At 50.6% G+C, this 13,849-nt stretch overlaps 1 protein-coding gene across 1 annotated transcript; it reads right to left on the reverse strand.

Annotated features, from left to right (window-relative positions):
- Window positions 1-443: 443 nt before the first annotated feature.
- On the reverse strand, window positions 444-5,487 carry LOC126028651 (sialic acid-binding Ig-like lectin 11). The gene is made up of 7 exons (XM_049787591.1): window positions 5,431-5,487; window positions 4,988-5,362; window positions 4,614-4,895; window positions 2,375-2,422; window positions 1,818-2,098; window positions 1,668-1,758; window positions 444-574 (listed from the first exon to the last, which is right to left on the reverse strand). Exons 1-7 carry the CDS (start codon window positions 5,471-5,473, stop codon window positions 444-446), a joined length of 1,251 nt encoding a protein of 416 aa, XP_049643548.1. The 5' UTR covers window positions 5,474-5,487.
- Between the last annotated feature and the right edge of the window lie 8,362 nt (window positions 5,488-13,849).

The raw sequence follows: 13,849 nt of genomic DNA on the forward strand, positions 1-13,849 counted from the left end.
TACAAATTTAAGTGCCTTCCTCACTATGTTATGTCTCAGGACCCCCAACAAAATCATGCTGAAGGAAGAAGAGTCCCGAAAAAGCCACTATGCTTGACATGATGCACCCCAGCCCTGGAAATCCTAGATGGATCTAAACCCACATTTTGAGTCTCAGCTAATCCAAGGGCTCATGTAAAATTCTGCAAAGTCATAAGGGCAGGAGACACTGAGTGTGGTAAGTCAGTGAACACTTAACCTCTTGAGCTTTGTCCACACAGCAGATGTGACTGGATTCTGTGTGATCCAAATGGTAATCATGTCCATAACACCCGTGCATCCAACCTCAGTCATGTCTGTATCTTCTGGGTCCCTGTGTCCGGCCTCGAGTGTGCTGACACCTGCAGAACAGGAGATCTCAGCATCCTGCCTGTCTTCCTGCTCCTTAGTTGTAGGGCAGCCCCTCACCTGCTATAGTAGACCCAGGTGAGGCCGTAGGTGAGGAGGAAGCCTGTCCCCATGAGGGTGCCCCGGATTACCATCAGCACCAGAGTCCATGAGCCCTGAGACTCACAGCTACAGGGAGTTGGGGTGTCTGTGGAGAATAAGGAGAAAGTTCTTTAGCCCAGAAACCCACAGGCAGCATCTACACACCTGCTCTGCCCACTCACATGACTCCATGCCCCCAAACAGTTCCCCATATCTCTCCTACCTGCTCCAAAATTGCCCCCACATCTTCACAACATCCGCCTGCCCCATTCCCACACTCATAGTTGCTCTATACCCCAACTATACCCGACATCCCACAGACCCCACTTACTCCACACCTGAAACCCCTGCACCCTCATGGTACCCCCCGCACCAGCACCCAGCCTGCACAGACATTTGGACAGACCTCTGAGAGATTCTCAGAGCCACAAAACACCTCACCCCCTAGTTTCATGCCACTACCCTGTGCCATTTGTCAGGCAACAGCCTCTGCCTAACACTGATACAATGTCAGGGCACATGTGTGCTCGCTGGTCATACCCACCAAGCCACAGTCCTTCTTGCCCCATCTTATCCAGGATGTACATGCCCTTTTGCTAAGGCCACACCATGAGGCTCTGCGCCTCTACCTGCCTCTACCTTCTACCATACTGAGACAATGCCGAGGATTGAACCTAGGTTTGTTCCTGTGCAGGAAAAGGGCCCTCCATATTGTACTATGTTCTTCCCCAACTCCTCACTTTTTCTTGCTTTTAGTCTTTGTTCTTGGGCCACACTCATCAGTTTTCAGGGGTTACTCCCGGCACTGCACTCAGGAATCACTCCCAGTAGCTCTGGGGGACCATAAGGGTTGTCCAAATTTGAACCCAGCCTGGTCACATGCAAGGCAAACACACTCCCCTCTATGCTACCCCTCAAGCCCACCCCTCATTTTTGAAGTGGGGAGCACTCCTATTGATGTTCTACATTGACCCCTGTTGGAGTCAATGTGAAGGTCAATGAGTGAACCATATAGCACAGGGGAATCAACAGAGTCTGGCCCGGTGTAAGCCAGAGCTAGGATTTGGAGGTTTTAGATTTGCCTCCATCTTTTCAGGCACTGCAAGAGGCTCGGGGGTCTGTTGGCCCAGATTCCCAGGGTACTGAATTGGACAGAGGCTTTGCTGCTGCTTTCTGGCAGCAACTTGGACCCCAGCTACCAGCACACAGCAGGGACAGGCCGTCCACAGGCCAAGCAACTGCAGCGTAGAGCCTCTCAGGAGCAGTGGAGACCCAGAAGCTGGGGGGATGCTGTGAGAGGGACAAGGCATCAGCTGGGCTAGGCGTCTGGGGGGTCCACTTCCCTCAACCCTGGGCCCCAGCCCGTTCTCACAGCACACGTGGATGGTCACCGACACTTGCTGGGAGCCCAGCTGGTTCTGGGCCTGGCAGGTGTATTCTCCTTCCTGGTCTGGCTGGATCCGAGGAATAAGCAGGAGCCCAAGCTCGCTGGGCAGCACTGGGCTCTGTGGGAGGGGGCCCTGGGTCCAGCTCAGTCTGGTGGGGGGGATGCTGTGGGCGACACAGCGCAACTGCAGGCTTTGGCCCTGGAGCACTCTGAGTGTGTTGGCATTCTGGAGGGTTTGCAGGACTGTGGGGCAGAGAGAGGAGAAGACATGGACCCTGCAGATTCCAGGCCTGTCTTCCAGAGCTGCCACCCCAGTTTGTCCTGTTGTCCCCCAGGTTTTTATTTGTTTGGGGTCGACACCCAATGGTGCTCAGGTCTCAGTCCAGCTCTGCATTCAGGAATCACTCCTGGAAGGTTTGGGGGTGTCATATGAGATGCTGAAGTTTGAACCTGGGTCAGCCGCATGCAAGGTGAACTAAATGTCCTCGCAAACAGGACCCTGCCCCCCATCTCTCTTACCTGTACCATTTTCTATGGAGATAGTCACACTCAGGTCCTCAGGAGCATCTAAACAGAAAACAGGTGTCCCAGAATGAGGAACTGGAGCACTGTAGCTAGAGTGCAGGGTGGAGGGCTTTTTCACCAGTGGTCATAAGACCCTGGTTCCTATACCAGTCTTGCTGTTTGTGTCTCTGAGCGTGAATGTAGGTTCCCCACCTCCAAAGTGAAATAAAAGACTTCTTAAAGTGTTAGGAAAGGTGTGTGGTACTTTGAGCTATGATGAAGAGAAAAACAAAAACCTACATTCAGAGCTACAGAGGAGATTTCCAGTGGTGGAGATACCTGGTTTGACAACCAACACCGCAGGGAAAAAATATAAAGAAATAGCAAACAAACAAATAAAAATAAAAATAAATAAATAAAAACATAGACTCCCATCATCCTTGTCGGTGCCAGGATGTAATTCAAAATATTTGCTCTACCACTAACATAAACCCTAGCTATTAACTCTTGAAATCTAGGGGTTTTTACACTCACAGACAACTTCATTTTTACTTTCTATTCTTGGGCCTCACCTGATGGTGACTAGGGTTTATTCCTGGCTCTGCACCAAGGAATCTCTCCTGGTAGGCTCAGAGAAAGCTGCTCTCCCAGATATTAGGGACACCAGCTGATGCCTGAGCACCAAATGCACCCAGAAATTGAGACTCCCAACAATCTCTGGGCCTAAACCCCTTCTTATGCCCCGCCCACCTAAGGCCACACCCCAAGGCATTGATGCCCACTAACTCATAATCCCTCCCCCTCTAGGCAGCCATGCCCAACTCCCTCCATTCTCTTGGTGGTCACGCCCACTCAACACAAGCCAACGTGGTGCTGGCCAAGCCCACACCATTCATAGTAGTGTTGGCAATGCCCACACACCTCTCAGTTATCAGGGCCTGTCCACACTGTCCATGTCTATCGCTATTGGCCACGCCCTGACATTTCCCTCCGTGACACAAAAACCAAAAAAACCAAAAAAAAAAAAAACCCCAAAAACATAGACTCCCATCGTCCTTGTTGGTGCCAGGACGTAATTCAAAATATTTGCTTTACCACTAACATAAACCCTAGCTATTAACTCTTGAAATCTAGGGGTCTTTACACTCACAGACAACTTCATTTGTACTTTCTATTCTTGGGCCTCACCTGATGATGACTAGGGTTTATTCCTGGCTCTGCACCAAGGAATCTCTCCTTGTAGGCTCAGAGAAAGCTGCTCTCCCAGATATTAGGGACACCAGCTGATGCCTGACCACCAAATGCACCTGCTGGGCCACACCCAGAAATCGAGACTCCCAACAATTTCTGGGCCTAAACCCACCCCTTCTTATGCCCCGCCCACCTAAGGCCACACCCAAGGCATTGATGCCCACTAACTCATAATCCCTCCCCCTCTAGGCAGCCACGCCCAACTCCCTCCATTCTCCTGGTGGTCACGCCCACTCAACACAAGCCAACGTGGTGCTGGCCAAGCCCACACCATTCATAGTAGTGTTGGCAATGCCCACACAACTCTCAGTTATCAGGCCCTGCCCACACTGTCCATGTCCATCGCTATTGGCCACGCCCTGACATTTCCCTCCCTGGCACCGCCTGCAGGCCACTCACACTGCACCTCCAGGTGGACCACGCTCATCTTCTGGCCCAATGCGTTCTCAGCGCGGCAGGTGTAGTTCCCCGTGTCTCTCGCCTGCAGTGAGGGCAGCTCCAGCGCCAGGGCCCTGGGGTCCTTGGGGTTGGAGTACCAGAGGACTCGGTCCCCCAGGGACCAGCTCAGAGAAGCAGGAGGGTGACTGGAGGCCTCACAGAGCAGCTGCAAGAAGCTTCCTTGCTGGGCTTGCAGGTGGAAGGAGGGGTCACCCTTGCCTTGGGACTGTGGGGCTGTGGAGACAGAGCCAAGAGGGTGCTCCCTGGAGGACTAATTCTTCCCCAATGTTCCACTGCCCCCAAATAACCAGATGCTGCCTTTACCTGCGCCTTTGACCTGAGAAACGCGGATAACGAGGTCTTTGGGGGCATCTGGAAGCAACAAGGTCAGTTTAGGAGGGAAACTTGGGAACCCCGCAGTCTGTGGGCACATCTGGGGCTAGGGTTCAATGCTTGACTCTGCCCCAGAGAGGCTAACGGGGTGGGCTGAGGACAACCCCGGGCCCTCTTTGCCTCTTGAACCCTCCAGTGGCAGTGCCACCCCCAGCCCTGACCCCCTACTCACAAGCCACATCCAGCCTCACGGTTTTCTCGAAAATCCGGCCTTGTGGGGTAAACCTCACACGGCAGGTGAGGTTGATTCTCTGGTCCTGGGGCTGGGGTGCGATCTTGAGCACTGAGGGTTGATGGGTGCTGACGTGGGACCGAATGGTGGATAGAACCGGCCCAGCCCAGGAGAAGGAGGGGGCCGGACAGTGGTCGAAGGTGGCGTTAAACACACAATTGACGGTCCCCCAGCGGTTCGGCCACAGGGGCTCCAGGATGTAGATATCTGGCTTCATTAGATCTGATCAGAGAAGGGAGGCATGTTCTAGGCACTGGTGCCAGGTTGGGAGCAGCGTGGGGTGGTGCTTGGGGCCTGCTGTGCCCCTCACATACCTGTCACTTCAAGGAAGACTGTTGACTTTGTGTAACTGTATTGCACGGACTCACCATTCTCCACCCGAAAGTAATACATGCCCTGGTCACTGTTCTGGACATCTGTGATGAGCAGGGAGCACTTTCCATCCTCGGGGTTTCCAACAAGCTGGAAGCGTCCTTTGGTGCTTGGTGAATTCCAATAGTTGTTGCTGGCCACGAGTTCCTCTTTTTGGTTGTATGGCTTCCTTGATAATCTGTACCAGTAGCCATATGTGCTCGACTGGCTGTCCTGGGGGTACTTGAAAGTGCAGGGCACAAACACGCAGAGCCCCTCCTGTGCCCACACTACTGGCTGCACTTCGAGCTGATACCCATCATCCAAAGCCTGCGACCCTAAGAAGAGAGTGAGGTCAGCCGAGCTCGCCAAACAGGGAACCCCACACCTGGCCTCAGCCTCTCACCACTACACAGCATGGTGAAGAGCAGCAGTGGGATCATCTCCATGTCGAAATGAAGGGGCCTCAAGCAGGTTTCTGCAGCCGATTCACTCCTCAGGCTCCCCAACTTTTATGTCTCTGAGTCGTTCAGGAGGGGAAGTGACCAGAGGGTTTGGGGAAGTTGTGGATCAAGGGGGTGAAACCAGGCGTAAAAGGACTCATGATTGGAGCAGCCACAGCGTACCCTCCACTCCCCGATCTCCTCCCCCACCCCACCACGTCCACAGAACTCCACCACACCAACTGAACTGTGGGACAGCTTGAGAGTCATTGGGAGACGCAGCAGGAAACTAGCATGGGGGGTGTCTGGGGTTGGGACTGCCCCTGTAATGTGTGCTCTGGAGAGAGCAGGAATGAAAGTTCACACACTGCAGGCTTTGGCATGTGGGCCTGTGGGAAGGAAAATGATTGGGGGGTTCTGGGGTGGTCTGGGCTCAGTCTTTTTCAGGCAGGGCCCAAGGGTCACAATAGCTATATTGAGGTTCTGTGTAAGTCTTTTGTTGCAGGGTGGCAATCAGGGACAACCTGATGGCATTGAGGGACCATGCAATGCAGAGGGTGGAATTCAGGGCCTCCTATGCAAGCCCAAGCTCTAGTCCATTAATTTCTCTCTCTTTTCTCTCTTTGTTGCAGACTAAAGTGTGAACTTCTCTAGGCATCACCAGAAAAAAACAAACAAGCAAGTGAACAAGCAAACATAAATTCTCTCTTTCAATATGCACCCCTGGACACTGTACATACAAAATAGTAAACCCAAATGCAGCTCACAAGTGGAACCATGAGAAGATATTAGTATGCCCCTTGGTGAGCTGACACAGGTCATTCTTTGAGAACAGTCACGGACACCCCATCGCAGAGGACCCTGAGACCTGATGTCCAGCTGGAACCTCTCCTGAAGCTTCTCTGCTCAGAAGGAGAGACATGCTCAGCAGAATACATCAACCTTGGAGAATGTTTTTGTTTGTGTCACATCTGTTGATTTTCAACTCTTACTCCGGGCTCTGTGGTGAAGGCTCACTCCTGGCATACTTGGGAGACCCTCTGCAGTGCTGGGCTTTGAATCCAGCTGAAGGCAAGTGACTTCTCCACTGTTACCTGTCCTCTCTCTGGTCCCAGCCTATTTATCTCTGGATTTCTTCTCTTCACAGAGTTTTCACCATATTGATTCTCATTCCTTGACCCTTAGTCTCAGTGGAACCTGATTTCCACATATTCTTCGTGGCTGTCTTTGGGTGCCTGGAAGACCCAGGGTTTGAGTACTGAACCTCATCCTCCTGGTCCTGGCTGGCCTGCAGAGGTGGAGTGGCTTCTGCATGGCTCCCAGCACAGTGATCCTCCTGGGGCTTCTGCTTCTGCTTTGGATTCTTCTTGGGTTGCAGGGAGTGAGCCAGAGGAGGAGGCTGAGAAGGACCATGTGGTTCAGCCTCTTGTTTTGGAGCCTGGAAGAAAAAGAGCACAACACACCTGCAATCACTCCTTCAGTGCCTGCTGAAAGGTGTGTGCATTTTCTCAGAGCCCAGCACCTCAGGGATTCTTGGTCCTGAGAGTGGCTCCGGAAAGACAACAGGGGAGGGCAAGGCACTGCCCCCACTCTCTTCGAGCAGGAATCAACGAGAATTCCATGTCTGCTTATGCGATTGGGCTAGCAGATTTCATCTCTGGCTGCCCATGAGAAAGGAGACAGATTGGCATGTGGCTGCGAATACGGCTTTCTCTCTCATGAATCTTGGCCTTATTCCATCACCATGTGCCAGTTCTTTCCTGCCCCCTCATCACCCTTCTATCCCTAACCCCAGGCCTGACATGAAACCCACATGTGGTCCATTGGGGAGAGATCTATTTCCTAGGGACTCAACACCCTTGATAATGTTGAGTCCAAGAGCAGACACAGCATGAAGCAAGGGTGGACTGTTAGGAGAGAAGTGTCTGGGCTGGGAGGGCATGTTGGGCTGGCCTTGGGCACCTTGGAGTTACACTCACCTGGGAACCTGAGAGGGGGAAAATATTGATGTAGTCAAGGGTGATACTCCCGCGGGACAGCTGCTTGGTCTGCTTCCCTCTCCTCCTCAGAAAGATCACCCTGCAAGCAGCGCACATGCCACACTCAACCTTCTACATGCACCCATTCCGCAGGGTGCTGCACCCCGACTCAGCACAGGTGTCTGCCCCAACCTTGTCCTGCCTTTGAACTCACAGAATCAAGATAACAGTGAGACACAGGAGCCCCGCGATGCTGGTGCCCACCAGGACTCCATTGGAGAAAACACCTCTGAGGGTCCCTTTCTCATCTGTGTGGGGCAGAAAGGATGTCAGGCGGGGTGGGCCTTCGTCAAAACTATGCCCAGGAGACTCAGTGTCAGTGTTTTTCTTTTTTCTTTCCATCCCCACAGATTCGTTGTTGCTGTTTGTTTTGGGGACATCCCTGGTGGTGCTCAAGGGATACTTCAGGTTGTGCACTCAGGGAAGGCTCAGGGAACAACATCCTATAGGATGTTGGGAATTGGACCTACTTTTGCTGTGTGCAAGACAAACACCCTCCCTGCTGTGCTATAGTGTTACCCCATCCCCTAGTCTTCCTGTGTATCCTTACCTGCTAGTAAGACCTGTCTATTTCTGGGAGGGGTCTTTGGGAGGTATCAAAAGATTGCCTGAGGGGCAGGAAGAGGATTGATTGATAGATTGGGAGAGATTCACCAAGAGAGAAGCAGCAGAAGAGGAGATGGCTGAAAGAGGTTGAGATGTCAGGGCTGACTATGAACCTAGCATAAAAGTTTTAAGCTTGGGAGCCACATGTGTTGGCTAGGCCCTGAATAAAGCTAATGTCTCCTGAAACCTGTTTGTGGATCATTTTCTCACTGCTACATTGTACCGTGAGACTCAGCGGCTGAAGGGAGTTGAAGACACATGGCCTGGCCTGGAGGAGAATGCCCCTCCATCCACCCCAATACCATCCAGTGCTGTTATTCAACAATATTGTTCATTATTTGTTTCTGTTTTTGGATGTGTTTTGTTTTGAGGCTACACCAGGGATACTCAGGGCTTACTCCTGGCTCTGCACTCCTATTAGTGCATGGTGAACCAAGTGGGATGCTGAGGATCGAATGTAGGGTTGTTTCTATGCAAGGAAAGTGCCCTCCACAATATACTATGGCTCTCACTCAACTCCTTACTTTTTGTTTTGCTTTTTGCCTTTGTTTTTGGGCCACATCCAGCAGTTTTCAGAAGTTACTACTTCTGTGTCTGCACTCAGGAATCACTACCAGCAGCTCTGAAGGACCATGTGGGTTGTCTGGGATTGAAACCGGCCTGGCCATTTGCAAGGCGAACACCCTCCCCTCTATGCTATCGCTCATGCCCACCCCTCATTTTTTAAGTGGGGAGCTCTCCTGGTGGTGATCCACATTGATTCCTGGTGGGGCTAATTGGGTTCAATGGGTGAACCATGTAGCACAGGAGAATCAGCAGTGCCTGGCCCAGTGCAAGGTAGAGCTAGAATTTGGAGGTTTGGGATTTGCCTCTATCTTCCCAGGCATCTAGTCTCTCTCTCTCTCTCTCTCTCTCTCTCTCTCTCTCTCTCTCTCTCTCTCTCTCTGTGTGTGTGTGTACACACGCTCCTGTCCATTCCACTCTGCCTTGCTTCCCTTGGGCTCCTAACCTGAGAGCAGGAGGACTGAACCATTCTAGCAGAGCTGGGATTTGGAGGTCCACCATTTAGTTCTATGCAGCTAGTGTGTGGGTGTGTGGTATGTGGGTGCGCTGCCCTGAGCCCTTCCACTCTGTCTTTGTACGCACTGGTACCCCGAACCTGGTAGCAGGAGGACTGAAGCATTCTGGGCCTCATGCATGTTCCAGGCCTGGCAGCTGAGGGTGAGGCCAGTGTTGAACTCCCACAGGATCCTCAGGGATCTGTTGACCCAGAGTCTCTGGGTGCTGAATTGGACAGAGGCTTCGCTGCTGTTTTCTGGCAGCAGCTGGGATCCCATCCACCAGAGCAGGGCAGGGACAGGCTGTCCATGGGCCAAGCAGCTGCTTTTTAGAGCCGGGGCCTCCCAGGAGCAGTGGAGGCCCAGCAGATGGGGGGATGCTGTGAAAGGGACAAGGCATCAGCTGGTCTAGGCAACTGGGGGGCTTCCTTCCCTCAACCCTATGCCTCCAACCCGTTCTCACAGCACACGTGGATGGTCACTGACACTTGCTGGGAGACCAGCTTGTTCTGGGACTGGCAGGTGAATTCTCCTTCCTGGTCTGGCTGGATCTGGGGAAGAAGCAGGAGCCCTGGTTCTGTGGGCTGGGCAGTGTTCAGTAGGAAGGGACCCCGTGTCCACCTCAGAGTGGCTGGGGAGCTGCTGTGGGTGGCACAGCGCAGCTGTAGGCTTTGACCCTGGAGCACTCCGAGTGTGTTGGCTTTCTGGAGGGTTTGAAGGACTGTGGGGGTGAGAGAGAGAGAGAGATGAGGAGACATGAATCCCGCAGATTCAAGGCCCGCTTTCCAGAGGCTGCCACCCCAGTTTGTTCTGCTGCCACCTAGTATTTTATTTCTTTTATGCCCATTTTGAATTTTGCTCAGAACTTGGTTCTGCTCTTCATTCAGGATCACTCTTGGCAGGCTCAAGGATGCCATATGGGATTCTGAAGTTTGAACTTTGGTCATTTACATGCAAGGTGGACTAAATACCCTCCCAATTGTGCTATTGCTCTGGCCCTTGCCCCCACTGTCTTTACCTGTTCTATTTTCTACAGAGACTGTCACAATCACATCCTCAGGAGGATCTAAACACATAACAGGTGTCCCAGTATTAAAAACTAGAGCATTGTAACTAGAGTACAGAGCGGAGGGCATTCACCAGTGGGCGCAAGATCCTGGTTCCAATACCAGTCTTGCTGTAAGTGCCCCTGAGAAACCTGAATGTGGGCTCCCTGCACCTAAAGTGAAATAAAAGACTTGTTTTTTTGGGGGGGGGGTCACACCGGCAGTGATCAGGGTTACTCCTGGCTCTTCTCTCAGAAATCATTCCTGGCAGGCTCGGGAATCCATATGGAATGCCAGGTTTCGAACCTCCATCCTTCTGCATGCAAGGAAAACGCTTTACCTTCATGCTACTTTGCCGGCCCAAGAAAATACTTTTTTCCCCCTGTTTTTTGGGTCACACCCAGCAGCACTCAGGGGTTTCTCCTGGCTCTAAGCTCAGAATTGCTCCTGGCATGCTTGGAGGACCATATGGGATGTTGGGATTCGAACTGCATGAAAGGCAAACACCCTACATCCATGCTATCTCTCTGGCCCCAAGAAAAGACTTTTTAAAGGGGAAGGAAAGGTGTATGGTAATGTGAGGTATGCTAAAAAAAAGTACACTCAGATCTACAGAGCAGATTTCCAGTGGTAGACATATTGGGTTGACAACCCACACTGCAGGGGGGGGGGAATTAAGAGCAAAACAAACGAACAATCCCCACTCAAAGAAATCGGAAAATGAAAATGTATTCCTATTGTCCATATAACTATCAGGATGTAATTCAAAATATTTGCTCTACCAGTAACATAAACCGTAGCCATTAACCCTTGAAATGTAAATGGTCCTTACACTCACAGAAAACATCTTCATTTTTACTTTTCATATTTGGGCCTCACCTAATGGTGATTAGAGTTTATTCTTGGCTGTGCACAAAGGAATAATTTTTGGCAGGCTCAGAGAATGCTGCCATCCCATATATATGGTTATAAATTATATATATATATATATATATATATATATATTATAGTATAGTTTAGGTCACACTCAGTGGTGCTCAGCAGTTACTCACACCCGGCAGTGCTAAGGGGTTACTCCTGGGTATCTGCTCAGAAATAGCTCCTGGCAGGCACGGGGGACCATACGGGATGCCGGGATTCGAAGCAACCACCTTAGGTCCTGGATCAGCTGTTTGCAAGGCAAACACCGCTGTGCTATCTCTCCGGCCCCTCATTCACGTTGTTATGATAGTTCTCAGTGTAGTTATTTCTCTAACTGCACTCACCACTCTTTGTGGTGAGCTTCATGTCATGAGCTGGACCTTTCAGGCTTCCTCTTTTTGTCTGAGAATTATTCCAAACATGTCTTTTATTTTTCTTGAAACCCATAGATGAGGGAGACTATTCTGCATCTATCTCTCTCTCTTTGGCTTATTTCACTCAGCATAATAGATTCCATGTACATTCACATATAGGAAAATTTCATAACTTCATCTTTCCTGATGGCTGCATAATATTCCATTGCGAATATGTACCACAGTTTCTTTAGCCATTCATCTGTTGAAGGGCATCTTGGCTGTTTCCAGAGCCTGGCTATGGTAAATAGCACTGCAATGAATATAGGTGTGAGGAAGGGATTTTTTTGTTTGTTTATTTTTTTGGGCCACACCCGGCAGTGCTCAGGGGTTACTCCCGACTGTCTGCTCAGAAGTAGCTCCTGGCAGACACGGAGGACCATATGGGACACTGGGATTTGAACCAACCACCTTTGGTCCTGGATCAGCTGCTTACAAGACAAACACCGCTGTGCTATCTCTCTGGGCCCAAGGAAGGGATTTTTGTATTTCATTTTTGTGTTCCTTGGGTATATCCCTAGGAGTGGTATAGCTGGATTGTATGGGAGCTCAATTTCCAGTTTTTGGAGGAAAACTTTCCATATCGCTTTCCATAAAGGTTGGGCTAGACAGCATTCCCACGAGCAGTGGATAAGAGTTCCTTTCTCTCCACATCCCATCCAGCACTGCTTGTTCTCATTCTTTGTGATGTTCGCCAATCTCTGTGGCATGAGATGGTACCTCATAGTTGTTTTGGTTTGCATCTCCCTGATGATTAATGATGTAGAGCATTTTTTTTCATGTGCCTTTTGGCCATTTGTATTTCTTCTTTGACAAAATGTCTGTTCATTTCTTCTCGCCATATTTTGATTAGATGGGATTAGATGTTTTTTTCTTGTAAAGTTCTGTCAGTGCCTTGTATATTTTAGATATTAGCCCCTTATCTGATGAGTATTGAGTGAATAGTTTCTCCCACTCAGTGGGTGGCTCTTGTATCCTGGGGGCTATTTCCTTTGAGGTGCAGAATCTTAATATACTCCCATCTGTTTATCTCACTAATCATATAATATACAATTAAAATATTCATTTTTTAATTTTTTGGGTCACAACCAGCCATGCTCAGGGGCTCCTCCTGGCTCTACACTCAGAAATCACTCCTGGAAGGCTTGGGGAACCATATGGGATGCCGGGAATCGAACCAATGTCCTTCTGCATGAAAGGCAAATGCCTTACCTCTCCCTAAACTATTATTCTAATTAACTTATTATTAATAGTGATTTATTTATTTAGTTCTGGGACCACACCCAGCAGCTCTCATGTGTTACTCCTGGCTCTGAGTTCAGAAATAACTTTTAGGGGACTGGGGCAGTGGCGTGGAGTGGTAAGGTGTCTCTGCCTTGCAGGCTCTAGCCAAGGGCAGACCGTGGTTTGATCCCTTGGGGTCCCATATGGTCCCCCAAGCCAGGAGTGATTGCTGAGCACATAGCCAGGAGTAACCCTTGAGTGTTGCCGGGTGTGCCCCCCAAAAGAAATTACTCTTAGGACCCCCTGGGATGCTGGGAATCAAACCCGGGTCTGCTGTGTGCAAGGTAAACACCCTACTTCCTGTGCTGTGGCTCCTGTCCTGTGGGAATCCTACTTAAACCATCATCATTTTTTGACCATCATGACATACCGCATCCTGGTCAACTTTGTTCCACCCTTGGACACTCCTCTGCACTTGTAGAAGCTGCCCCCTGACTGCTCCCCAGGGATTTCCTTTAGATTTTTAGAAGGATGATGGATGGGTATGGCATTTGCCTTGCACGCAGCCAACCTGGGTTCCATCCCCAGCATCCCAGAGGGTCTCACGAACATCACTAGGAGTGATTCCTGAGTGCAGGGCCAGAAGTAGCCTTTGAAAATTGCCGGGTGTGGCCTCAAAATAAAAATTATCCGTCCGCCCCCCCCCCAATCAGGATAGAAATGAGGGGTCTTCATGCTTCTTTACCTCCTTTATTTCTCCTTTCCTGGGAACTTGGTACCTGACTAGTCCCAGTTCTCTGCTCAGTAATGACCCCTAGTGGTGCTCCGGGGCACCCATGACTAGAAGTAGGGTGACCAGGCTATCTCTCTGTCTATCTACCCTCCTTTTTGGAATTTTTTCTTTTTTTTCTTTTTTGGATGGGGGTGGTGATGGTCCCTCACTCAGCGGTGCTCAGGGCTCACCCAGCGGTGCTAAGCGGACACTATATGGTGCTGGGAATTAAACCCAGGTCATCCATGTGAAAGGCAAGTGCCTCCCTTCTGTCTTCTATTCTGGGGCTTCCCAAAGGGAACT

The sequence above is a fragment of the Suncus etruscus genome, chromosome 14, assembly GCF_024139225.1.
Source record: "Suncus etruscus isolate mSunEtr1 chromosome 14, mSunEtr1.pri.cur, whole genome shotgun sequence".
NCBI classification, from domain to species: domain Eukaryota; kingdom Metazoa; phylum Chordata; class Mammalia; order Eulipotyphla; family Soricidae; genus Suncus; species Suncus etruscus.

Excerpts from the sequence above, each read along its gene's own strand:
- LOC126028651 (XM_049787591.1), bottom strand. The coding sequence starts at position 5,473 with ATGGAGATGATCCCACTGCTGCTCTTCACCATGCTGTGTAGTG. Across the intron at positions 4,896-4,987 it reads AGTCTTCCTTGAAGTGACAG|ATCTAATGAAGCCAGATATC; the intron begins GTATGTGAGGGG and ends TTCTCTGATCAG. Across the intron at positions 2,099-2,374 it reads CTCCATAGAAAATGGTACAG|TCCTGCAAACCCTCCAGAAT; the intron begins GTAAGAGAGATG and ends TCTGCCCCACAG.